We start from the raw sequence: 25,147 nt of genomic DNA on the forward strand, positions 1-25,147 counted from the left end.
GTATTCGAACCGCAACGGAAATGAATAGGTAAGGACGAGGATTGGAACCCATTGAAACGGAAGTAAATATTCAGGTGTGAGGACTGGAACTTGGTGCAAAGATAACTAAAGATGGCGGCCTTACCCTTCCCCAGGGTGTTTTGAATTTGTAATCGGTTCTAATCTTCTCAAGCTTAGTTTGGGTTTACTAACGCGGGGAAATTGTTCGTTCATGTTTTCACTCTAACGCCTCGAACAAAGATACATTCGAGACAGTTCAGATTCGAAAGTCTAAATGGACTTTCCCCACAGGGCCGGTTCGCCTCCAGATTTTTCATCAAGCAATCATGAAAAAAAAAGAAAGACGGAAAAAAGAAGCTTCACGCCAATCATGACACCAAATTGTCCCACCTTTCTCCGGAGTAGTGGACAGCAGTGAAGAGTATAAGAAAGCGCAAAGACAGTTTTCTGCACTGAGCAACTTTCCAATACCTCTTTTTAGGAAAAAGGTCGATGATAAAGATCTTACTTCCACCGACCCTAACATTATCACCAACACTATTAACGACCTTACAGCAAAACAACAATTGCCGGTTACTGCAACGAATCTGACCATTACCACTTCTTGGACTTCTTGTGTTCTCTTTGTAACTGAAATCCACAAATCTAACAACTCAGGTCAACTCGACGTCTCTGCCTGTAGTTGTCTTGCCGAAATCATTTCTAACTATTAAGGAAAAATATGGCACCTTTCGCCAAATCTTTACCGCCATACATTAAAAAAAGCCAATCCGCACTTGAAATTTGTCAAGATTTCAATTTCGTGGGCCAAGACAAACCCTCAAGCATTTTTTTGATCAACGTAAGTAGTATAGAAATGGATGTATCTAGCGCAAATTTTTTACCTTGTTTTTTATTTATTGAATTTAATGCTATATACATACTCACATAACTCGGTTTATCTAATGTGATACTATGTTTTGTCCTATGTATAGCTACAAGATTTTCGCCAAAAATTTTATTTGAAATATAGCTGGGTCGGGATGACCATTTAGCGGCTTGTTTTTCATTTGTAACTAATTTTATAAACTGTCTTTTTCTAATGTTTTCCATAGTCTTACCATAGACTGAATTTTTCATTAGTTTGAAAAAATCTTTTTCAAATGAATTCTTTGCTTTGGCTCTCTTTTGTGTATTAAAATTAATGTAAGGTTTTAACCATTTTGATTGACTGAATTGTAAAACTCTATGAACTTTCTTTACTTTTAATCCTAGACTCATACAAAGTTGTAAATTTCTATAATGAAGTACATATTTAGTTTTATCTGATAAGGTAGGGACTAATTTTGAAACATATACTATTAATGCATCTTACTTATGCTGTGCTGGTATGACATTAAATTCAATTATAAAACCACAGTAAAAAAAAAATGGGCTGGCACGACATTAAATTCAATAATAAAAACTATAGATAGCATTAAATTCAATAAATAAAAAACTAGATAAACATTTTGCGCTAGATACCTCCATTTCTATACTACTAACGCACTGTCAAGAAACCTCGCTCGGAAACACCACATCGCCTATCTGAACAAGTGTTTACACGACTGTTTTTGTTCAGGGACAAATATTGTAAACAAACTAACGGGCGGGTGTAGCATCGGATACCAAAATGGAAACCAGCTGCGCCAAACTTTTCGTAGGCTACATTTAGCACCAATTCTCCAACAGTACAACGGCCTAAAACCTGAACTCTACAGTAGCTAAATTGACAACCGTAGCGGCGCTACTTCCGAGAATTTCAAGTTCTTTCCTTCGAATTTTATCTCGCATATAACAAATCAATATCGTTAGTATATAAATTAATAAATATTGAGTAAATACGAAGAATTACAAAAAGTGAGCCCATCTGCCTTTCCCAAACGGTAAAGAGGTAAAGACTGGTCCAATAAACCAAACAGGCAATTCAACTAGCTTACGCAAATCGTATAATTTATTCCAGTATATTATTATTCGATCTAGAAAAGAGAATGAACTACATTTGAGAAACTGAACAGAATCTATCGATATATCATGAACACACGAGTCAAACTATCAGCTAGAATTACAGCACTGATAACTTACTTCTTTGGCGATGTCTCGTAGGATTGTTTCACGGTATACAGGTCAGCAACAGATATAACAGATCAGGGTAGAACAGAATACGGGTCAGCGCGACAGGTCAGCAAAGCATGAACGTAACTTCGAATCAAAAACATCTAAACATCTGAACTGAAAGCAGACTTATTCACGTGGCTTAATTGCGTAACTTAGTGTCAATCAAAGTCAATCAGGAAATCAAGTTAATAATTCATTGTGTTGACGAAACAAAGACTATAACGAAATCATGATTTTCTTTTTTCTCTCAGCAGCACAATATTCGTAACCGAACTGAAACAGGCGGAGCAGACAAAAGGTAAAAAAAAATTTAACCATTTATGAAGAATAAAACAGGAACACTGAGCTTCAATAAAGCGATCAAGACATAATTACCTGGAAGAGCTAGTGGCAATATAAGCCTGAGGGGTTAAACATTTGAATAATCGTGTCTTTAAAAGAGATATCATAGAAATCATTCTTTCAGTTATTAAATCATTTATTATCTATTTTAAGTTGCTCAGCTCATTGAATATTTTATTTACCTGGGAATTGTTGAGAGAATAGCGTGGAAAATATGAATGCCCGTGTCAGGGCGCAAAGGGTCAAGACGTGCATTTAACTTTAGCTTCCTGATTCTCAGAGCCAAACTTACGCTGGTTCGAACTGAAAATTTCCTAAGTACTATTGTCACAGTTCCGTATGTAAATCGGATTCATCCTGGTTCATTTCTCCAAATTGTTCAGCTTCCGACGTCATCTCCTCTTCTCTCATGTCATTTTCCGCCATTGATAAATCTGTCAAATCAGTTACCAACACACGAATGTGCTCCCAATCCTAGACGTAAACAAAGATGATATCAGAAACGAGTGAGATTTAGGACTGGTCATTATATATCACCTGAGGGTGAGGGTCGGATGATCCCCTCCTCCAAAAGCTCTGTGGTATTCAAATGATTCCCCTTCATAGGAAGTCAATTTTCTAGAGACCCCCTTCATACTGTGTTAGCGACGACTAACCCCCCCCCCTCCATCTTCCCAGAGAACCATGTGATTACCTAAAAAACCGTTTGCTTTCACGGCGCCTTCCGCTAGACGGAAAGCATACTGAATAAGCTTGGACGATCTGGCGGGGTAACTGAACCTCAAGTTGGGTGACCTGTGTGTGACTCAACAGTATCTTAATAACCAGGATAATCAGGTAAATCAGTGTTGAGCCCTACTCGCTTCGTACCGATGGAACCGAAAGCCCTCGTCATCTGAGAAGAATGGCTACGTGCGAGAAGATTACGTCTGATTCCTCGAACATCCCAAATGTTTCGTAATTTCCAATACACAGCTATGAATGAGGATGGGAAGAAAATATTCTCTTCACGCTGTCACAATCTCCTTCCTCCCCCCGCTTGAGTAACGCCTTAAAGAAGTTCGTATGCTTTATGCCAAAAAAAGAAGAGCAAACCTCCTTATCTAAGTGAACCAGGTCGTCGGACGTCATCTTGTCATCTTGTGTCACTCCGGTCTATGAGATTGAACAACTTATGCAAAAAAAATAGAGAAAGTTATCAGTGGGAGTTCTCGTGACGAATCTTCGCTTTAAGATAGGAGAACTTTCACGAACAAGCGAGTACAACGAAGACAAAATTATTTGCAGCTTTTTCGTCACAGCACATGTGTCTAATTCAGAGGACCACCTGGGGTCTCCCTCTCGAAGAAACAGAATCGGCGCTAGGTGAGGAAAAAACTCGAAGAGTACAACGATACAATTAGAAGCTCCAAAGAAGAGTGGAGGGTCTCTTCGCTCACCTTTTGCAGGACGTTAAACATTTCTTCAGACCAGTGTACGTCATGGCCTAAAACGTCTGGCTAAAGTAAAAAAAATACAACATCAATAAAGAAAAGAACGTTCCGCATTGAAATCATAGCGTTCTCCGACAACCGTGAAAGCGATGTTTGTTTGGCTAGAGCGATTTTTTCATCATAAACTTTAGTAAAAAGTTACCCCTCATCACTTACTTGATTAAAGAACCCCTGAAGTCCTTCAAGTGAAATATTGTCACCACGTAACTTCAGTGCCTCAAGTAAACGGTTTCTATATAGAAAAAGCGTTGATTTCACTAATCGTTTCTTTTCTGTCAAAATGGAAATTTTTTTAATTGTAAAAGAATGTTTAACCTGATCAACTTTTCCTGTGCATTGTGAAGTGCTCCAAACCCAATAAAAGTCAAATCTTCAATGGTTGTTCCTAGTTCCGTGTCACAGTTTCTGAAGTTCACTTTTACCCCCTGCCTCCACCAAATGTTCACAGCCATATTGAGCTGATTTTTTTTTTCTGATAAGATCTTGTAAGATTCTCTAAGATCTTACAAGATATTTTTGAAGATCTTAGAATGTTGAATATTGATTTTTTTGGATAAGATCTTGTAAGATCCTCTTAAGATCTTACAAGATTTTTACCAAGATTTTTTAAGATCTTAAGAGTTAAACAAGATCTTATTACGATCTTAACCTCAATAAGAATCTTTCAAGATTCTTGTAAGATCTTACAAGATCTTAATAAGATTTCCACCTGGGTACACTACCAGGATTCTTGACTAGATTTATATTAATTTTATGTTAATACCCACTCTCCTCTGCAGGAGCTATGGATTGCAGTAAACAGTAAAAACTAACAAGCATTGAACAGGTGGACTCATTCCATACTTATAGACCAGAAAAAAAAAGGATCTCACCTACTGGAACTCTGCTCAGTGCTAGGAAAAGTAATGTTGTTGGAATTCCTGTCAGAATATAACCTACAGCTGCACCAAAGAGGCTAATCAAAAGAACATTTTTTCTTCCAAATATATCACTCAGTTTGCCGTACGAATACGAAAAAGTGTACCACTAATATACATGTACATTAACTTCAAGTTCAATAATAATTCAAAGCTGACTCAAAGTCATTCAAAATCAAGTCTGCCACATTAATTATGTTTGCCACGGTATTTTATATCTCACACAGTATATTACACTAGTCAAGGTTTGCCCACACTGTGAAAATAGGAGCAAATCTTGGGGCATTCCATGACAGTGTAAATTTACTTGTGATCTATCATAAAAGGTTTGAACATTTAATCACTTTCACCAGAGTGTGGTGAGGGTCGCACAACAGAGCGAGGCTCCAAATTAAGTGCGCCCTATATCCCACCCATCCCACCCCAGGGGAGGACATCCATCACACAGTAATCTCGTGTGTGGGAAATTAACGTCTCCTACCCCAACCCTGCAGGAGACGGGACCTCCATTTATTCGTCCCTATCCGAGAAGACTAGAATATCTAACCATTTCTTGATGTTATAGAAAGGTAGCAAATTCTTCTCAATTATTTTAAGACCCTGAGTGTTGGTCCGGCCGGGGCTCGAACCCTCGACCTCCCGCACAACAGTCCAGCGCTCTATCCATTGAGCTAACCGGGAGGCGGTTAGACAGAAGTAACATTTTAGGAGAGTTTTATGATGACTTCCATTGTGTTTGAAACATCAATCATTACTGCTGATGACAGACATTCTCAGCACTGGACTCCCGCGTGACTAAGTTGGGATCACGGAAATTACATTTGCCTAAAAGTGATTAAGAGAGGGTGTTTAACTGGCTCAAGAATAAACTATAACATGCGGGTACACGCCAAGCAGAAGTTAACCAAATATCCTTCCCTCCCCAACAGGGTAATATCAAAAATCTTGTAATCTAATCAGCTTCATGCTACTCAGTATCAATTCTGTAATGCTTGGTAGGTGAAGTGAGTAGGCTACCAGTGTGAGATTGTAAATAAAATACAATCAACGCCTGAGCCTGTCTTCTGGGGAGGATCCAGGATTTAGTCAAGGGGGGTTTGGAGGGGGGTTTGGAGAGTTGTTCTCCTTCTGAGGGGTCCAAGATTTTGAAAATTAGGTCTTCGGAAACATGATTTCCAGCATTCTCAGGGAAAAATTAGGGGTTCGACCGAACCACCCGAACCACCCGAACCACCCCTGGATCCACCCCAGGTGTTGATACTGAGTTTTGGACAACAAGTAGATATATACAAATTGTAATTACATAATATGCTCTCTAGATATTTATGCCCCCCTTGGTCAATTTGGACTTCTCCCATATCAACTGTCACATGAAAAAAACAACTTTATAATCTTGTTTTTAAGTATACTTTGTGAAAGTGTTGCGTGACTTTATGCATATAACAATAAATCATAATAATAAATTACAATTTATATAGCACTTATTGCAAGTCTCTAAGCACTTAATAATGTTTTGGAGGGGACTTAACAGACTGCTTGCAGCAGTTTACAATTTTTTGTGAAGACTTATTTTAATAATAATAATAATAATAATAATAATAATAATAATAATAATAAGATTCAAGTCCCTGAAGTGTAAAGACATGTATCATAAGAGCAGGTGTGCTACTGCAAAATAGAGAACACATCATATTCCATAGCCGATTCCATGCTTCATAAAAAATGTATGTATACAATTTGGACTTGTTTTTGTTTCTTTAGGTGAAAAGCGCACTTTATGAAAAAAAGAGCAAGTTCCGCTACTTGAAATTGATAGTGGTTTTTGGCTAAGTCAGTTAGTGAACATGCAGATTAGAGAGCCACGAAAAAAAAGACAAAAAACAAGAATATTTTTCAGGGCTTCACCGCCAAAACTCCGTCGAAACATCCATTCGGAAAGTTTGGTATAGTATAGCTATGCTGAATTTAAGGTTGACAAGGCTGAATATTCTTCTGTAGAATCCTTGTCAGTCTGTTTTTTTTTCTTTTCTTTTTTTTATTCTCTGGCCGCGGAGATTGAACGTTACATAGATTCCTCTCTTAGATAAGCTGAATCGTTACCAGATACTAGTATGGCATCCAAATGAACGAAGACGGTAATGTGTTTCTGCGAGTAACAAACCCTTCGATTTTAAATGACGTCTTTGTAAAATACTGTTCCTCACTTTCGTTGAGTTTCTTCATTTCGTTTAAGTTTGATGTTATCACACGTTCCAGCTTTGTGGTCCTTCCTAGTAAATCAAAGAAAGGCTTTATCAGAATTTGAAAAGTTTCGAAATGTGATTACTTACAACTGGAAGTTAGGCTGCTGTTGCTAAAACAGAAAGACGTATAAACGGACCTCAAAGCCCAAAATCGGACGAAAGCTTTCAAAGAAGGACGAAATCCGCCGAAGGAGTCCAAAATCGAGCGAGCGCGCTCGAAAGAGGACAGAGACGCTCAAAGTAGGACACAGGCACCCGAAAAGGAACGGAAGCGCCGGACGTATAGAGAAATCGCTCTAACACAAAGTGGAGCCGCGTGCAAAATCGGACAGAGGCACGCAAGATAGGGCGGAGGCGTGCGAAATTGGGCTGAGGCAGGCGAAATCGGGTGGCGCGCGATATCGGGTGTAGGCGTGCGAAATAGGACGGCGCGCGAAATCGGGCGGTGACATACGAAGTCGGGCGGTGACATACGAAATCGGACGGTTTGTGATATCGGGCATAAGCGCGCGTAATCGGACAGCGCACGAAATCGGACAGAGGCGCGCGGAATCGGACGGCGCGCGATATTGTGCGGAAGCACGCGTAATCGGACGGCGCGCGAAATCGGGCGGAAGCGCGCGTGATGGGACAGCGCACCAAATCGGACGGAGTCATGCGAAATCGGAGTAGAATAGGATGGGAGTAAACTCTGTGTTCTGTGCTTTAGTTTGATGTCATGACAGCCCTTTTAAGAGGTAAAATTTCATGAGATACAAAAAACCTTTTCCAATACTATACTAGCGTGTACTATTAGTCAAAGAACAATGAAATTTGATGATATTATTTTCGGAACAGAAAAACCCAACTGAAAAAAAAGTTCCCCGAAGAAATTGCATCTGATAAATTCGTTCACACGAACAGTGGTCCACAAAAAAAAAAACAACCACAAAATCTCATGCCACACGCCAAGTCAACCAAACTACTTCTTTTACTGACTTTAGATGAGTAAAAAACAATTTGTTCTCCCTTCAGATGTATTCTGTCGCAACCTATCCAATTAACTAGTTTGAGAAATTCTCAACTGACGATTATTACAAGTTTTTTCCTAAAAAATATTTCCTATTAACGGATAGATATGCTTAAGATTCCATAGGGTGCAAGTTACTTGTCAACCAATTTATAATTTTGGTACACATTTTCCAAAAGGTTAAAAGGGCGGAAATAAATTTTTGATCTAATTCGATGACTGAATTTCATAAATCCATTACAATGTGCACTGCCGCTTTCATTTAAGCTTAACATTGTATAGCTCTTTAATCCACGAGATATTTTACTCTTAAAAATGCAATAATGAACACCTTCCATTTAGAGTTTGAGAAATTCCCCACGGCAACTTTCGGATTAGCAGGGTAGATGACAATTTTTAAAAGTCAAGTCGGGGGCTAATCGAACCAGCTGCTAGGACTACGATGCACATTGTGGGGTCCTTTATCATTAGAATAATCTTCATCCAAAAAGACATTTCGAGGAAAACAAGACAATTTTTTTAAATATTTTGTTGTCTCTAAAAAGCCTTGAAGCCTGGCGTCACCCAGGCAAGTTCCATGCAAACATGATTTCTTACAATGTGGTTGTTGTTGTGTTCACGAATTTTCATATATAAACCTACTATAAATTTGAGCCCTTAAGATAATTCCGATCAAATATGCTGATGAGGGCCTCAATTAATTTTAGAAATATAACTGAGAATCGACATCCGACAGTTTGAAATAATTCTATAATTATGAATAAAACTCAAGTTTGAGCGCGGCGGCCTTATTTCAACTCACAAAACAACTGAAATTAGATTTCAAAGCGTTTTCGATTACTATCAGTCGATAGGTTCAAAAGGTGCTTCCTTTGTCGATGAAAGCCATTAAATATCATTTCTTTAAGGAAAGATGCAAAAACGTTCTTTATCACGTTGTAGTGACAGGAGCGTAAAAGGAAACGGTTTTACTGCTGTAGGAAAAACACATTATTAATGTAAGCTAAATAAAGAGCCCTAAAAAGCTGGATACATCTTACTGATGCACCTTATATATCTTCATATGCGAGGCGTTTTGAGTAAAGGAGTCAGTTAGTGAGTGAAGCTGATACAAGCAAGATGAAAACCGCGGTGTTGTTGGTACTGCTCCTTTCTTTAGTTTTGGTCGAAGGAGCGATTTACTTAAAAACTGCAGCTGCAATTGTATATTTATAATCTCAGTCCGTAGAAGTCTTACTTCCTGTCAGATTAAATTTCCTCCAACTGTTTTTTTTTAAGCTATTCTGTTTCATCAGATGTTCTGTTTCCTTCTTTTTCTCTTCTTCCTGAATGAGTTCAATTTTCGATGTAAGAAAACAAGAATCTTGAAGATGAACGACCGCAGACGCTTCAAAGAGGTTAGTGCAGAGATCTGTAGCTTTCAGCGTTTTTGTTGGTTTGTTTGATGTTTGCCTTCTTTATTTTTGGTAATGCGATACATCCGTTGTATCCAACGGGAAGCATCGTATATTTCCTAGATGTCTTAAGTCGACGTAGCATGCCATCACCTTTTTTCGCCCAACAGGCGAGGAAAACCAGCTCATGGGGCACTGAGAGGATTTCTGTGACACACGCGCCCCGACTGTCGCGCGTGTTTCGCGAAGAAAACTCGCCAATTTTCTTTCTGTTCAGTTTATATTGTTTGTCCAGTCTCAACAGGAGGTTCAGTACCGAAGAGACATCTGCTTACAGGCCCGTGAGCTGGGATGTGAAGAGGAACGAAAAAAATTGAATTGACTTGAACTGAAGACAGCACAGCATACCATGATTTAATGTTCGAATGCATTATTAGTTGATTAAATTGAAGTAGAGATTGTTTTTGCTGTAAAAATAAACTGCTCTAATCCGAAAGAGGTTGTGTTCTTTACGATAAATATATATTGGTTACAATGTGTTTAAAATAAAATGTCTCGATGATGTAATGGAAAAATATTTCTTTGTTTCGTCAACTTTGCATACAGACAGTCTCTTTGCAAGAATTTAATGAGAGCTATTGACTATGAAAAAGTGGATGAATAAATCAATGAATTACTTACCTAATAAATAAATGAGTCCTGAAACAATCGATTGTTAACGAGACAACTTAGTTATTTCAGTTATTTTAATTTACCATCTATCCCACCACCTTGGCTGAACAACCGAAAATTTTGATTGGAACTTTTTCAAAATAAAGCGCACCAAAATTATTCCGATGATAAAATACAGGATGACAAAAAAACTCTTTGAGCCGATGTAAAATGCCACACATATAACAAAATGAAAATAAAAAAAGAGAGAAGAAAAAAATCCGAGAAACGAAAGAAACGAAATGGAAAGAAGGCTGGGCTAATTAAAGAGCGAGAGAACCAAAGTTTGTTCGGGCACAACGTGATTTGCAGCGAACTGCAATACGAATTGAAATAAAAGAGATCAGTTTCATGATGAATCAATTCATCTTTAAGGGTTTGTAAAGTTAAGGTACTATTTAACAACTATTCACCAAAGTGGAGGTGGCTGGTGGTGGATATCTACCGTTACACCTTCTATTTAAGTTTAAGAAATATTCCATTCAAAATTTTTAATTGGCAGGACATATGATCATTTTTACAGTTTCCTGACTCTGTCATTCAACACTGAAATTTACTTGTATTATAGATTTTATCATAGGGTTTTTCATTTGTTTAAATGTTCTTCTATTTTTATTATAATGCATTTACTCATTGATATCTTATTTGCATTAGCATTATCCTATGTATTTTATGAGGGCCACATGTTCATTAACCGTTTAGCTATTAAGTACCACCCTCTTTAAATAAAGAATTTACTTACTCACTTACTTACTTATCGTTTAAATCAAGTCTCTCGTTTAGAAGTATCCCATTGTTCAAAAAAAAGGAAATACTCTTCCTCTGGCTCTGTAAACATCTAAGAAAATTTATAGGAGTTTTAAGAAAGTTTTTCCCCCAGAGGTTTTACGTGAGAAGGGAAGAAAATTCGCCGTTTACTTTTGAAAAAATATTCCTGTGGGGTGCTTATCGAAATAGCTGCTCGGAATGCGATGAACATCGGGGGATAACGAAATAATTTCAATATATCAACAAAGTTGAAATAGTAAATTGGCCACCGTTACGATTATCAAAGCTGACGTTTCGAGCGTTAGCCCTTCGTCGGAGCGAATAGAAGAATTGTGGGTTGTGTGTGCTTTTAAAGGCAGAAAATGGAGCTACGTGATTGGTGGGAATATGGCAACGAGAAAAACACGAATAAATTAGTGGAATGAAAAGCGTTCGTTGGGGGGTACATTGCGGGGTACTCTATCTTTAGAATAATCTACATTCAAAACCATTTCGGGAAAAATTCGATTTTCATGATACTCAGTTTGCATTATTTATTTGTTGTCTTTTAAGAAATAACTCACTTTGAAGCCTAACGTTACACAGACGAGTTCCAATTCAAGTAAACACAATTTCTCAAATTAGATCTACTTGAGCCATTGTGTACACGAATTTCCACTGATAAACCTACTGTCAATTTAAGCCCTCACGATATGGAAATTACCTCAAAGAGTAAGAAGTTAGTTAAAAGATGCTGATGCAATCCTCAGTGATTTTTAGAGGTAAATTAAAACTGAGAATCAAATAAAAGAACTCTAGAGAACTCGTTCTATGATTATGAATAAAACTCAATTTTAAGCGCGGCGGCCTTCTTTATAACTAGAAACCAACTGCATTTAGACCACAAGTCGTTGTCAATCATTATTCAGTTGAAGATTCAAAGCGTCCCAAATTACTTCTGTTGTCGATGCAAGGTATTGACTATAATCTACTAGAAAAGAAAAAATCTTTAACTTTCTTGTCAAATAAGTATTTATCACGTCAAAATGACATGAACGTAAAAAGAAACGCTTTTACTGTTGCCTGAAAAATTCATTGATTTTCTCCATTATGAGGTAAATACAGAGCTCCTTAACAGCTGGATACATCTTACTCTGACTGACGTATCTACATGTATCTTCATATGCGAGGCGTTTTGAGAAGAAATAATCAGTTAGTGAGTGAAGCGGGTACAAGCAAGATGAAAACTGTGGTGTTGCTGGTATTGCTCCTTTCTTTGGTTTTGGTCGAAGGAGGGATTTATAATCCACCTTCATATTCATCTCCAACTCCAAAGGTGTATCTATAGTCTCTGTTGAAATCTTATTTTCTGTCAGCCTAAGTTTCCTCCAAACCCGATGTTATAAAATCCCTCACGATTACTTACCTAAGTTTTCGAGTTAACCTATTTCATCAGATGCTCTTTTTCTTTTCTTCTTGAATGAGTTCAATTTCGATGTAAACCATACTATTATCGATTTTAGTTAGGTATGAACTGACGTTTTTAAACAATTACTTCTCGTAAACGACGTTATTACTAAACTATTTATTTGTAAACAAGCCGCAATCAGGAAACATGAAGATGGACGACCTCAGACGCTTTAAAGAGGTTGGTACAGAGTTCTGTAGCTTGCAGCGTTTTTGTTGGTTTGTTTAATGTTTGCCTGTTTTATTTTTGGTCATGTGATACATACGTTGTATCCAACGGGCAGGATCGCATGTGTCTTAGATGTCCTAACATGACGTAACATGCAGAAGAGCCATCACCTTTGTTCCTTCTACAGGCGATGAAGACCAACTAAAGGGGCACTGAAACGATTTTCGTGACACGCGCCCCCACTGTCGCTCGTGTTTCGCGAAGATAGTTCGCTAATTTTTTTTTTCTGTTTTGTAATATTGTTTGTTCAGACTCAGCAGGAGGTTCAGTACCGAAGAGACATCTGCTTACAGGCCCGTGAGCTGGGATGTGAGGTGGAACGAAAGAAATGAATTGACTGAAACTGAAGACAGCACAGCATACCATAATTTAACCTTCACCTGCATTATTAAATGGTTAACTTGAAATATAGTTTGCTGTAAAAACAAACTGTTTTAATCCGAAGGAGTTTTTGTCCTTATGATAAACGTATATTGGTTTCAATGTCGGTTTAAAATAAAGTTTCTGGATGATGCGGTGGAAAAAGATTTCTTTGTTCGTCAACTTTGCGGACAGTCAGTCCCTTTGCAAGAATTAAACCAGAGGTATTGGCTACCAAACAGTAGATGAATAAATCTACGAATTTGAATACGTAACAAATGAATGAATCGTTGGAAAATCGAGTGTTTACGAGACAACTTTGTTTTGAAATTTATTTTAGTTCACTATCTATCCCACCTTAGCTGAGCAACCGAAGATTTTGATTGGAACTTTTTCAAAATAAAGTGCACTAAAATAATTCTGATGTGAAAAAAAGGATGACGAAAAAAAGTTTTAATTCGATGTAAAATGCCACGCATATGACAAGATGAAATTATAAAAACAGGGAAGAAAACGAGAATCGAAATGGAAAGAGGGCTGAGCTAATTAAGGAGCAAGAGAGCCAAAGTTTTTTCGGGCACAACGTGATTTGCAGCGAACTGGAACAAATTGAAGTAAAAGAAAACAGTTTCATGATTAATCACTTCATCTTTAAGGGTTTGTAATGGTAAGGTACTATTTAACAACTGTTCACCGGAGTGGATATTTACCGTAACCCGTAAGAACTATTACAAATAAAACTGTCATAGTCACATCTTCCATTTTTTCATATTTTCTTGGTGAATTTTACTCAGCAGGGAAGATGATAATTTTTAAAGCTTTCTGACTCTGTCATTTCATCCTGAGATATAGTTGTATTTTAGATTCGATCATTGTTTGTTTGTTTGTTTTTTAACTGTTCTTTTATTTTACGGTAATGTGTTTATTTTTACTTATTGATATATATATATATATTTGTGTTGGTATTATCAGGTGTTTTGTAGGAGGACCACATGTTTATAAGCCGTTTGGCTATTAAGTGCTATCCTCTTTAAATAAAGAGTTTACTTACTTACTTACTTAGTTTTTTACTTCAAATTTAAGTCATGTCTCTGCGTTAAAAGTTTCCCGCTGTCCAAAAAAAGACCTGATTAACAATTCAAAAAGATAGTCGTTGGAAAAAAATCTTCCTGTGATTCAGCAAACTGGTAAGAAAATGTATAGGAGTTCTGAGAAACGTTTTCCCCGAGAATTTTTACGTGAGAAATGAAAATGTGCCGTATACTTTTGAAATACATTCGTGTGGCGGGCTTATCGAGACAGCTGCTTGGAATGCGATGCACATTGAAGGGCACTCTTTCTTTAGATTAATCTACATCCGAAAACATTTGGGCGCAAACAATTGACTTTCATGATACTCAGTCTGCAACATATATATTTTGTTACTTAAAAAATAACCCATTTTGAAGCCTAAAGTTACACAGACAAGTTCCAAGCAGACACAACTTCTCAAATTGGCTCCACTTGGGCTACGGTGTCCACGAATTTCGCGGAATAGATAAACCTGATGTAAATTTGAACCCTCAAGATACGGGAATTACCTGAAGGAACAAGAAGTTAATTAAAAAATGCTAATGCGATCCTCAATCATTTTTAGAGGTAAAACTGAGAATCGAGATAAAGAGCTCTACAGAACTCGTTCTATGATTATGAATAAAACTCAGTTTTATGTGCGGCGGCCTCATTTGTAACAAGAAACCAACTGAAATTAGTCCACAAGTCGTTGTCAATTAGAACCCTGTCGATAGGGTTCAAATGGTCTCAAAGTGCTGCTGTTGTCGATGCAAGATATTGGCTACAATTTTCTAGAAAAGAAATAAGTTTTAACTTTCTGGTCAAATAAGTATTTATTACGTTATAATGACATGAACGTAAAAAGAAACGCTTTTACTGTTGCCTGAAAAATTCACTGACTTTTTTCTCTCTGAGGTAAACATATAGCTCCTTAACAGCCGGATACATCTTATTCTGGCTGACGCACCTACGTATCTCTTCATATGCGAGGCGTTTTGAGAAAAAAAAGTTAGTGAGTGAAGCTGGTACAAGCAAGATGAAAACCACGGTGTTGATGGTATTGCTCCTTTCCTTTGTTTTGGTCGAAGGATTGATTAGGAATAGACATGGAAAGGTATATCTATAATCTCGGTAGAAATCTTATTTTCTGTCGGCCTAAATTTTCTCCAAAATCCGCTCTGATTGTTTAAAAATCCCTCGTGATTACTTAAGTTTTCAAGTTAACCTATTTCATCAGATGTTCTTTTTCTTTTCTTCCTGAATGAGTTCAATTTTCGATGTAAACTATACTATTATCGATTTCAGTTAGGTATGAACTGACGTTTCTAAACACTGAATTTCTTCTTGTAAACGACTTTCTTACTAAACTATTTGTTTGTAAACAAGCCGAAATCAAGAATCTTGAGGATGGAAGACCTCAGACGCCTTAAAGAGGTTGGTGCAGAGTTCTGTAGCTTGCAGCGTTTTTATTGGTTTGTTTAATGTTTCCCTGTTTTATCTTTGGTATTGTGATACATGCGTTGTATCCAACGGGCAGCATCGCATGTGTCTTAGATGTCTTAAGGCGACGTAGCATGCAGAAGAGCCATCACCTTTGTTCCTTCTACAGGCGAGGAAGACCAGCTTAAGGAACACTGAGATGATTTCCATGACACATGCGCCCTTGCTTTCGCGCGTGTTTCGCCGAGGAGAGCTCGCTAATTTTTCTTTTTTTTTTTTCTGTTCTGTTTATATCGTTTGTTCAGACTCAACAGGAGGTTCAAAACCGAAGAGACATCTGCTTACAGGCCCGTGAGCTGGGATGTGAAGTGGAACGAAAGAAATGAATTGACTTCAACTGAAGACAGCGTAGCACAATATAATTTAGCGTTCAACTGCATTATTAAATAATTACATTGAAATATAGATTGTTTTCTGTAAAAAAACTGTTTGAATCTGAAAGAGGTTGTTTCTTTATGATAAACATAAACTGGTTACAATGTGTAAGAATCATTAGAGCTATCGGCTGCCAAAAAGTGGATGAATAAATCAACGAATCAGTTATCTCATAAATAAATGAATCCTGACACAATCGAGTGTTGACGAGACAATTTTATTATTTCGCTTGGAATAGAGAGTTCTATTAATCGGTAGTATGAGTTTAGTTCTTTTACCTAGCTACTTCCGATGAATTGCAAACAATGAGGTACTCCCTTTAGATACTGTCTTTCATTCTTTAGAAGACTCAAAGATATTTCAGATATGTTTTACTTTTTTAAAAGTACACGCGAATTCACTGAATTCTAGTCACAAATTTTTAGAATAAATTTGATAAACACAACAGATAGCCAAGCGATGGGTTGCAGGTCAAGACCATTTGCAGGAACTTACCCAATTGTCCAATTACAAACGTCTCGTATTCTCTCGACATCCAAAGTGGGTTTTTACGCTGGTAAACAGATGGGGGCAGGGATGGCGCGGTGACGAGAACGCCCGTGGCCTAGGTTCGATTTCCAGACTTGGCTTCACTTATGGATTGTTGTACGAGAATCTATAGGGGACTTTGGGAAGATTTTCTCCAAGAAGTTTTCTGAGAAGGAAGAAAATTAGCCGTTTCCTTTAAAAGCATATTCTTCTCGTAGGCCAATCCGCACCAGGTGCTTGGACTCTGCAACACATTGGGGCTTTATAGTTAGAGTAGTCTACAATCCAAAACATTTCAAGATAGACAATTCAAGTTTTATATATACTCAATAGGCATTAAAAATTCTGTTTCTCTAAAGATAACTCACTTTCAAGCCTAACGTCACACAGAAAAGTTCAATGCAAACATAACTTTTGGCATAATTGGGTCCAGTTGGGTTGATGTGTCCACATTTGCTTTCTTTTTGTTTTAAATTTTTTCTAAAAAAGAAAAATGGGTTTTTTACAATTACCACTTGGTTTTTGTGTTAAATTGATTTTGTTTTAATTCATTTTAAATACATTTCATAAGAAAAAATGATGTTTCAACGCCGATTATGATAAAAAAACGAATGGCAGTGATCGGCCACCACACGAATTTCCATAGATAAACCTATTGTAAATTTCAGTCCTCAAGGTCTATGACTTATTTATGCAACAGGTTGAAGCTGGAGTAAGAAGCTGATTCAAAGATGCTGATGCGAACTTCCCTAATTTTTAGAAGTGTAACTGAGAATCGAGATCAAAGAGTTCTCGAGAAATCGTTGTACAGTTGTGGATAAACCCGGGTTAAAAAGAAAGGGACTGTGTTTGTTTCCTGAAAACAACTTCAAACTGATCCCAAGGCGTTGTCAATTAATTTCATTTGATGCGTTCAAAGGGTCTCAAAGTGTTACCATTTTCGATTAGAAGCAATTAAATATATTTTCTGAAAAGAAAAATAGTCACTTTTTTTAAAAGTAAGCAGAAACGTTCTGGCCACATAGGTATTTATCGCGTTGTAGTGGCATGAACGGCTTTATTGCCGCCGGAAAAATTCATCACTTTTCTCCACTTAGAGTTAACTAAAGAGCTCCTTAACGGCCCGATACATCTTACCCTGGCTGACGCACCTTTATATATCTTCATACGCGAAACGTTTTGAGAAAAAAAGTTAGAAGTTAGTGAGTGAGCCTGACACAAGCAAGATGAAAATCGCAGCCACCTGGATGTTGATACCATTCCTTTATCTGGTGTTGGTCGAAGACATGATCGTGAATCCTGCTCCTCCTGCACCGGTAAATTAGTTATCTTAAAATACTTGTTTCTCTTCTGCTAAAATCTTTTCCAAAACCCACGTAAATCATTTTATAATTTATTATAATAATTACTTACTCTTTTTGTTAATTTTTTAACCTGTTTACTTGTTTGTCATCTTCTTTTGAATGAGTTAAATTTTCGATGTAAGCTAAACTTTTGTCCATTTCAGTTAAGGCACAAACTTGTGTAAAACTCAATATCTTCTTTCTCGTAAACGACGTTTTAACTAAACTATTTGTAGAGAAAGGGGTTGACGAGAGACTTGACGAGAATCTTGATGAACGACCGCAGTAGTTTGAAAGAGGTGAGTGTAGACATGATCGGTAGCTTACTGCTTTTTTTGGTATTTGATTAAGTTTTGCCTTTTTCATTTCTGTCACTGTGCTACATCCATTGCGTGCAACCCGCCAAGCATCATGATTGGAGAGTTTCTTTAAGTTCTCAAGTTGACATAACTTGCAGAAGGGCCGGTGCGAGGAGCGCACGATTTTCGTATTGCATGCGCTCCTCCTGTTGAACTGTTTCTCGAAAATTTCGAAAATTAGTTCCCAGAAGAAACTTCTATTATCTGTAGCCGCAAAAGTTCGTTTCTAAGTAACGTAAAAAACGTTAATCCAAAAAAGGTGAACAACCGCAGAATTTTCAAGCCACACCCTCTGTCAACCAGTTGATAATTCTCACGCATCTAAGAGTGCAAGACATTCTGATGAAATTTGGATTCTCAGTATACAGAAAGTACTATTTAACCACCCAAAAATTAACCAAAATCCCCTAACCGAGGACAGTATATGGAAATGGCACTTGAAAATAGAACAAATATCTTTTGTCATACTTATCAACCATTGTAAACACCTGCAAGATAACTATTCGTAAGAGCTCGCTACTGTTTATGTTTTTTGTTTAGACTCAACAGGAGCCTCAGTACCGAAGAGACATCTGCTTACAGGCCCGTGAGCTGGGATGTGAAGTGGAACGAGAGAGATGAATTCACATGAACTGAAGACAGCACAGCTTATCATAATTTAACGTTCGCTTGCACTATTGCATCATTAAATTGAAATGCAGGTTGTTCAACGTAAAAATATACCTAGCAGGTTGAATTCAATAAAGGCTGTTATAATCGAAAATATTTATTGTATGTGATCTGTTAAAATCGTATCAGCGGTCCGGTTTTTTTTTTTTCTTTTTCTTTTTTTTTTTTTTCACTAATCTAAGTACAGATAAATGACAGGGATGATATCATGGAAAAAGATTTCTTTGTTTCCTCAAACGCTGCGGACAATTGCTTTACTTGCGAGATTTTAACCAGGGCTACTGGTTAGCAGAAATTTGATAAAAGAATACAGATAAGTAAATTACCTAAGTAATAAATTAATCTTGGAACAATCGAGTACTTTCGGGAAAGGTTTGTAATTTTATTAATATGACTTTTCTGGTCTGGTGCAAAAAAAAGGATGGCAAAACATTTTTTCAAATTGGTACAAAATGCCTCAAATAACAAAATGAATAACGAGGGTCGAGAGGGAATAAAACTAGAATAGGAGTGGAAAGAAGATTGGGGTTATTAAGGATCACGAGTTCTAAAGATATTTCGGGAGTGCGTTGCAGTACCAGAGGGAGCTAAAATGTAAATTGGAACAAACAGACCATTTTAGTAACCAATCTGCTCATTTTTAAGGGTCTGTAAATTGAAGGTACCTAACCAAATTATTGTTTGAAAAGCACTTTCCTTTATTTGCAGCGTTCTTTCATCCACATCTCGCCCTACCACAGTTCTAACGATGACAAATTACTTAGCATCGAATTATTCTCGAAGTTTTTGTATGGGGTAACTATCAGGTGCTGAGAACCTAGTGGAAAGGGATTGAATTTCTATCCGAAAAAATAAAGTTTAGAAATGCTAAAATGAGTGCAAGTATTATTGATGTCATGCGTTAAGGAGGCAACCAGCGGTAGTATTCCGAATCTAAAAAAAACAAAAGGAAACAAAAGAAACACTTTCGGTTTAAACAACTGTAAAATCATATAATTTATTTAATTTTTTTGTTGGTTTATTTTCGGCTTGGCTTCCGGCAACTTAACCATACGGAATACAGGCCTCCCTTAACGAGCACGAAATATTAGCTGAGTAGTTCAAAATAGTCCTCCCAGAGGACATGTGCTTACAGGTACTGGATAACATACCTAGTTACATTGTACATGTGACTGCGGAATTGTCATCGGTAAACTTGTCCACGAAACACTCACCGACTTAGGGCCACCATCTTGGAAATAGCACTTCCACAATGTAATGTGATGCCAGAAAAAATAAACTTCGGTTGCTCGTTCACTTTTAATCGCTATCACCTCGGGATCCGGACATCTTCGGAAGTTACAGACTACCCTACTTACAACATGATGACGTGACGCGTGCTGGCCTTGTCATACTATGTCTACACTACAACGAATAGCTCTTAGACCAGCACAAAAGAAATATATCGGATAGGGCTTTTGTTCACTCATAAAACTCTGATTTCGGGGCGGTTTCTGTAACGGAGCGGAGCTACGCCACAGTTTGTGGCAGTATGAATAGGTATTCGAACCGCAACGGAAATGAATAGGTAAGGAGGAGTATTGGAACCCATTGAAACGGAAGTAAATATTCAGGTGTGAGGACTGGAACTTGGTGCAAAGATAGCTAAAGATGGCAGCCTTACCCTTCCCCAGGGTGTTTTGAATTTGTAATCGGTTCTAATCTTCTTAAGCTTAGTTTGGGTTTACTAACACGGGGTAATTGTTCGTTTCTTGTTTCCTCTCTAACGCCTCGAACAAAGATACATTCGAACGTCTAAATGGACTCCCCCCACAGGGCCGGCTCGCCTCCGTCTTTAGATTTTTCATCGAGCAATGATGAAAAAAAAAAAAGAAAAGGAAAAAACAAGCTTCACGCCAATCATGACACCAAATTGTCCCACTTTTCTCCATAATAGCGGACAGCAGTGAAGAGTGTAAGAAAGCGCAAAGACAGCTTTCTGCACTGAGCAACTTTCCAATACCTCTTTTTAGGAAAAAGATCGAGGATAAAGATCTTACTTCCACCGACTCTAACATTATCACGAACACTATTAACGACCTTACAGCAAAACAACAATTGCCGGTTACTGCAACGAATCTCACCATTACCACATCTAGGACTTCTTCTGTTCACTTTCTACCTGAAATCCACAAATCTAACAACTCAGGTCAACTCGACGTCTCTGCCTGTAGTTGTCTTGCCGAAATCACTTCTAACTATTAAGGAATAATATGGCACCTTTCGCCAAATCTTTACCGCCATACATTAAAAAAAGCCAATCCGCACTTGAAATCTGTCAAGATTTCAATTTCGTGGGCCAAGACAAACCCTCAAGCATTTTTTTGATCAACACAAGTAGTATAGAAATGGAAGTATCTAGCGCAAAATTTTTACCTTGTTTTTTATTTATTGAATTTAATGCTATAAACATACCCACATAACTAGGTTTATCTAATGTGATACTATGTTTTTTCCTATGTATAGCTACAAGATTTTCGCTAAAAATTTTATTTGAAATATAGCTGGGTCGGGATGACCATTTAGCGGCTTCCTTTTCATTTGTAACTAATTTTATATTCTGTCTTTTTCTATTGTTTTCCATAGTCTTACTATAGACTGAATTATTCATTAGTTTCAAAAAATCTTTTTCAAACGAATTCTTTGCTTTGGTTCTCTTTTGTGTATTAAAATCAATGTAAGGTTTTAACCATTTTGATTGAGTGAATTGTAAAACTCTATGAACTTTCATTACTTTTAATCCTAGACTCATATAAAGTTGTAAATTTCTATAATGAAGTACATATTTAGTCTTACCTGATAAGGTAGGGACAAATTTTGAAACATATACTATTAATGCATCTTTATTATGCTGTGCTGGTATGACATTAAATTCAATAATAAAACCATAGTAAAGAAAAAAATGCGCTGGCACGACATTAAATTCAATGATAAAAAGTATATATAGCATTAAATTCAAAAACTAAGAACGAGATAGAAATTTTGCGCTAGATACCTCCATTTCTATACTACTAACGCACTGTCAAGAAACCTCGCTCGGAAACACCACATCGCCTAACTGAACAAGTGTTAACACGACTGTTTTTGTTCAGGGACATAAAAAAAATCTACTGCGAGATTTTTTTCAAGTCTGATTTTCACTATTGTATAAATAGCGCTATCTACTGCGAAGGATCGTGCATCATACGTATTTTATACCGCAGTTCAAAATATATGAACTTCATGTATTCATTGTATCTGATTTATCATCACGGGTTTATTACAAATGAACTTAACGGCCTGCTCCCAGTTGGCTTGTGAGCTCAATTGGTAGAGCGCTGCACTAGTATCGCAGAGGTCAGTGGTTCGAATCCCGTACAGGCCTGATTTTTTTTCGGGTCTGATTTTCGCTATCGCATAAATGGCGCTATCTTCTGCGAAGGATCGTGCATCATACGTATTTAATACCGCAGTTCAAAATATATGAACTTCATATATTCATTGTATCTGATTTATCATCACGGGTTTATTACGAATCAACCTAACGGCCTGCTCCCAGTTGTCTTGTTAGCTCAATTGGTAGAGCGCTGCACAAGTATCGCAGAGGTCAGTGGTTCGAATCCCGTACAGGCCTGATTTTTTTCAGGTCTGATTTTCGCTGTTGCATAAATAGCGCTATCTACTGCGAAGGATCGTGCATCATACTTAATTACGTTACTTGCGCGGTTTTTAGCACGCTTATATTGATCCCATGGGGCTGATTTATCGGGAGAGATTGCCTTATTATTAAGGAAATCTCTTCTTGTTTTGCTCAGTACGTCACCGGTAATCCACTAGGGACATTTTTACGGATTCTTTTCATTAAGTGATGCATGCTTGTCGACACAAGTGAGAGACATTTTTTCATTTCACGCCACGTGTAACTCGGGTCTGAATACAAATCGACATGTCCCCACGACATTTGATTGAGATACCTTAAGAACTTGTAACCGTCAAAGTGCTTAAATTGCCACGTGTCCAAAAAACAGGAGAATGATCACCTCTACCAAGGTGGATGACACCCGATCTTAAAAGATCAGGTAGAGATTTTGGAGGTTGGTACCAGATTCCGACTTAGAATGGCTTACTGACTTCGACAGGTAAGACACTCCAAGTCATCGCTTTTTACATAGCTACGTATTCGGAAGTTAAGATTTGTGCGCAAGCAAATACAAACACCACATCCACTCCTTCCGTTAGATTTACTATATTTCCTGACAAGTTCAAAGCCAGGCAAGTAGACTTCGTTATTATGTACTTTGAAGTCTAATGTAAACTCGCTGATTATTAAAAAAATCAATTCTAGAAGAGGAAATAAAAACTCTAAGATCGTCAATATAGGAGAGCAGATTATAATGTTAAGAGACGCAAAAACTAAAAACCGACCAAAGATTTCTGAATGAAATTGATTGATTAACCAATCTAATAACGGCCCTCTATTGTCTTCCATCGCTCCAGTTTTTGCAGGTGAAAACATTGTATGTATCACTGGATGCACATTCCAGTCCATTTGTTATCGAAAGTGATGAGGATACATTGACAAAAAAGGGGGAAAAGGTAATAAAAAAGGAAAAAATTACTATAATACGGGGAAAAAGAGAAAAGAAAGCAAAAGCAAACTACGAATTTCATGGGGAGGAGTCACTCGGCCCCCAAGCCAGTTTGAGAGTTACTCCTTGTCCGCCAGCTCCAAATCATACTCGGGGAGAAGTTATTCGGGCCCCCAAGCCAGATCAAAAATAACTCCTATAACGTGATTTGACGAAACTGGCTCACTCACTTCGAACGAGAGCAACTGCGAAGACGAGGAGCGCGAAGATGAATCGACCGATACTGAAGAAGCTCTAGCCAAGATAAAAGAAAGTAGAATCGAGCACAGCAGAGAATGTGTTATTGCCTGCCTCAATATTAACAGTCTGCAAAAATGTTCGATGAGGTTTGACTATGGCTAGCTACTAATGCATTCGTTTTGACAATACAAGAAACCAAAATTGACTCAACTTTTCCGAGCTCACAATTTCAGGTCGACGGCTTTAACTTTTATCGTCGCGACAAAGTCAAAGGCGGCGGAGGCATCGTAGTATACATCAGAGACAACACAGCCGCCTCTCGGAAGAAATTGAGAGGAAAATGTGTCGAATCAATGTTGTTTGACATGAAAATCGGACAACGACAGTTTGTATATATTACCGCTTATAAGCCTCCATCTGTAGACAAAAACACATTTAAACGCGAACTCTGTGATCTTCTTGATAAGCTAACAGCCTTTCTAACAATTTGCTTTGTACCGGGGACTTAAATTTGGATATCCTCCACCCACTTGACAATCACAAGGAGGGTCAATGTTTACTGGACTTGTGTGATATTTATGACCTTGACAGCCTTATTAATGTTCCCACAAGGGTCAGTAAGAACAGGGAATCCTGCCTCGACGTTATTCTCACTAATGTCCCCGCGTTTGCCAAAGAGTCGGGTGTCATTCATACGGGTCTAAGCGACCATGACCTCGTATATACGGTTCTGAAAACCCAACACATGCGATCAAAGGCAGAAACCACAAAAAACTTTTGATAAGGATTATTTTCAAGCTGAATTATCAACAGTGCCTTTCTCTATCACATAAGTGTTTGAAGATCCTGACGATGTGTATTGGTGTTGGCATCAACTCTACGATCAAGCTCTGAATGCTCACGCTCCCAAGATAACAGTCAAGAAACGCCTGTCACCGGCTGGAGTATTTATAACAGACGAAATTCGGAAGATCATGCGGGACCGAGACAAACAGAAAAAACCATATTACAGATCCAGGAATCTTGTTGAGTGGGAAAAATATCGTGCCTTAAGAAACAGAGTTGTTAGTATGAGAAGAAAAGCTATACAGAACCACTTCAAGACACTTTGCAAGGAGAAATACGCAGATCAAAGAAAATTCTGTAACACAATTAGACCGTATATCAATTCACGCAGAAAAAAGAACAATAGTCCTATTGTTCTTAAGGAGAACGATCAGATAATGTGGGAGCCACGTGAAGTTGCAGAAACTTTGAACGAGTTCTTTTCAAACATTGTTGGCACTGATAAGACAACTGAACGCATGAAGGATTTCGCACATTTTCTCCACGACTCCGCCAGCGGCCAGATCACCTTAAATTATACCTGCCCCAATGAAGTGAAGGAAATTATGCGTAATGTGAAAACAAACAAAGCCATTGGCC

At 37.7% G+C, this 25,147-nt stretch overlaps 1 protein-coding gene and 2 long non-coding RNA genes across 5 annotated transcripts in view; 2 read left to right on the forward strand and 1 right to left on the reverse strand.

Annotated features, from left to right (window-relative positions):
- Window positions 1–1,215: 1,215 nt before the first annotated feature.
- On the reverse strand, window positions 1,216–4,446 carry LOC148725958 (uncharacterized). The gene is made up of 4 exons (XM_088731021.1): window positions 4,287–4,446; window positions 4,128–4,203; window positions 3,918–3,977; window positions 1,216–2,952 (listed from the first exon to the last, which is right to left on the reverse strand). Exons 1-4 carry the CDS (start codon window positions 4,421–4,423, stop codon window positions 2,806–2,808), a joined length of 420 nt encoding a protein of 139 aa, XP_088587147.1. The 5' UTR covers window positions 4,424–4,446; the 3' UTR covers window positions 1,216–2,805.
- A 7,480-nt stretch (window positions 4,447–11,926) lies between these two features.
- LOC148725959 (uncharacterized) overlaps window positions 11,927–25,147 on the forward strand; it is a 62,785-nt gene continuing 49,564 nt past the window's right edge. Inside the window, exons 1-2 of one of the 2 annotated variants that reach the window (XR_015990897.1) lie at window positions 11,927–12,328; window positions 12,593–12,640. This is a non-coding gene — a long non-coding RNA (uncharacterized LOC148725959). The remainder of the gene's footprint in view (window positions 12,329–12,592; window positions 12,641–25,147) is intronic. The other variant, XR_015990896.1, reaches the window with a different exon arrangement.
- On the forward strand, window positions 14,946–18,971 carry LOC148725960 (uncharacterized). Of its 2 annotated transcripts, XR_015990900.1 has the most exons (5): window positions 14,946–15,215; window positions 15,488–15,535; window positions 15,847–17,820; window positions 18,084–18,146; window positions 18,747–18,971. It is a non-coding gene; the product is annotated as an uncharacterized LOC148725960 (long non-coding RNA). The 2 variants fall into 2 exon arrangements; XR_015990899.1 differs by lacking the exons at window positions 14,946–15,215; window positions 15,488–15,535 and having other exon boundaries at window positions 17,662–17,820.

Source organism: Stylophora pistillata, chromosome 8 (assembly GCF_964205215.1).
Source record: "Stylophora pistillata chromosome 8, jaStyPist1.2, whole genome shotgun sequence".
Classification (NCBI taxonomy): domain Eukaryota; kingdom Metazoa; phylum Cnidaria; class Anthozoa; order Scleractinia; family Pocilloporidae; genus Stylophora; species Stylophora pistillata.

Coding starts and splice junctions, on each gene's coding strand:
- LOC148725958 (XM_088731021.1), bottom strand. CDS start 4,423: ATGGCTGTGAACATTTGGTGGAGGCAGGGGGTAAAAGTGAACTTCAGA. Junction 3,978..4,127: donor TTCAGGGGTTCTTTAATCAA/GTAAGTGATGAG, acceptor TTTTTACTTTAG/CCAGACGTTTTAGGCCATGA. Junction 2,953..3,917: donor TGTTTAACGTCCTGCAAAAG/GTGAGCGAAGAG, acceptor GTTTACGTCTAG/GATTGGGAGCACATTCGTGT.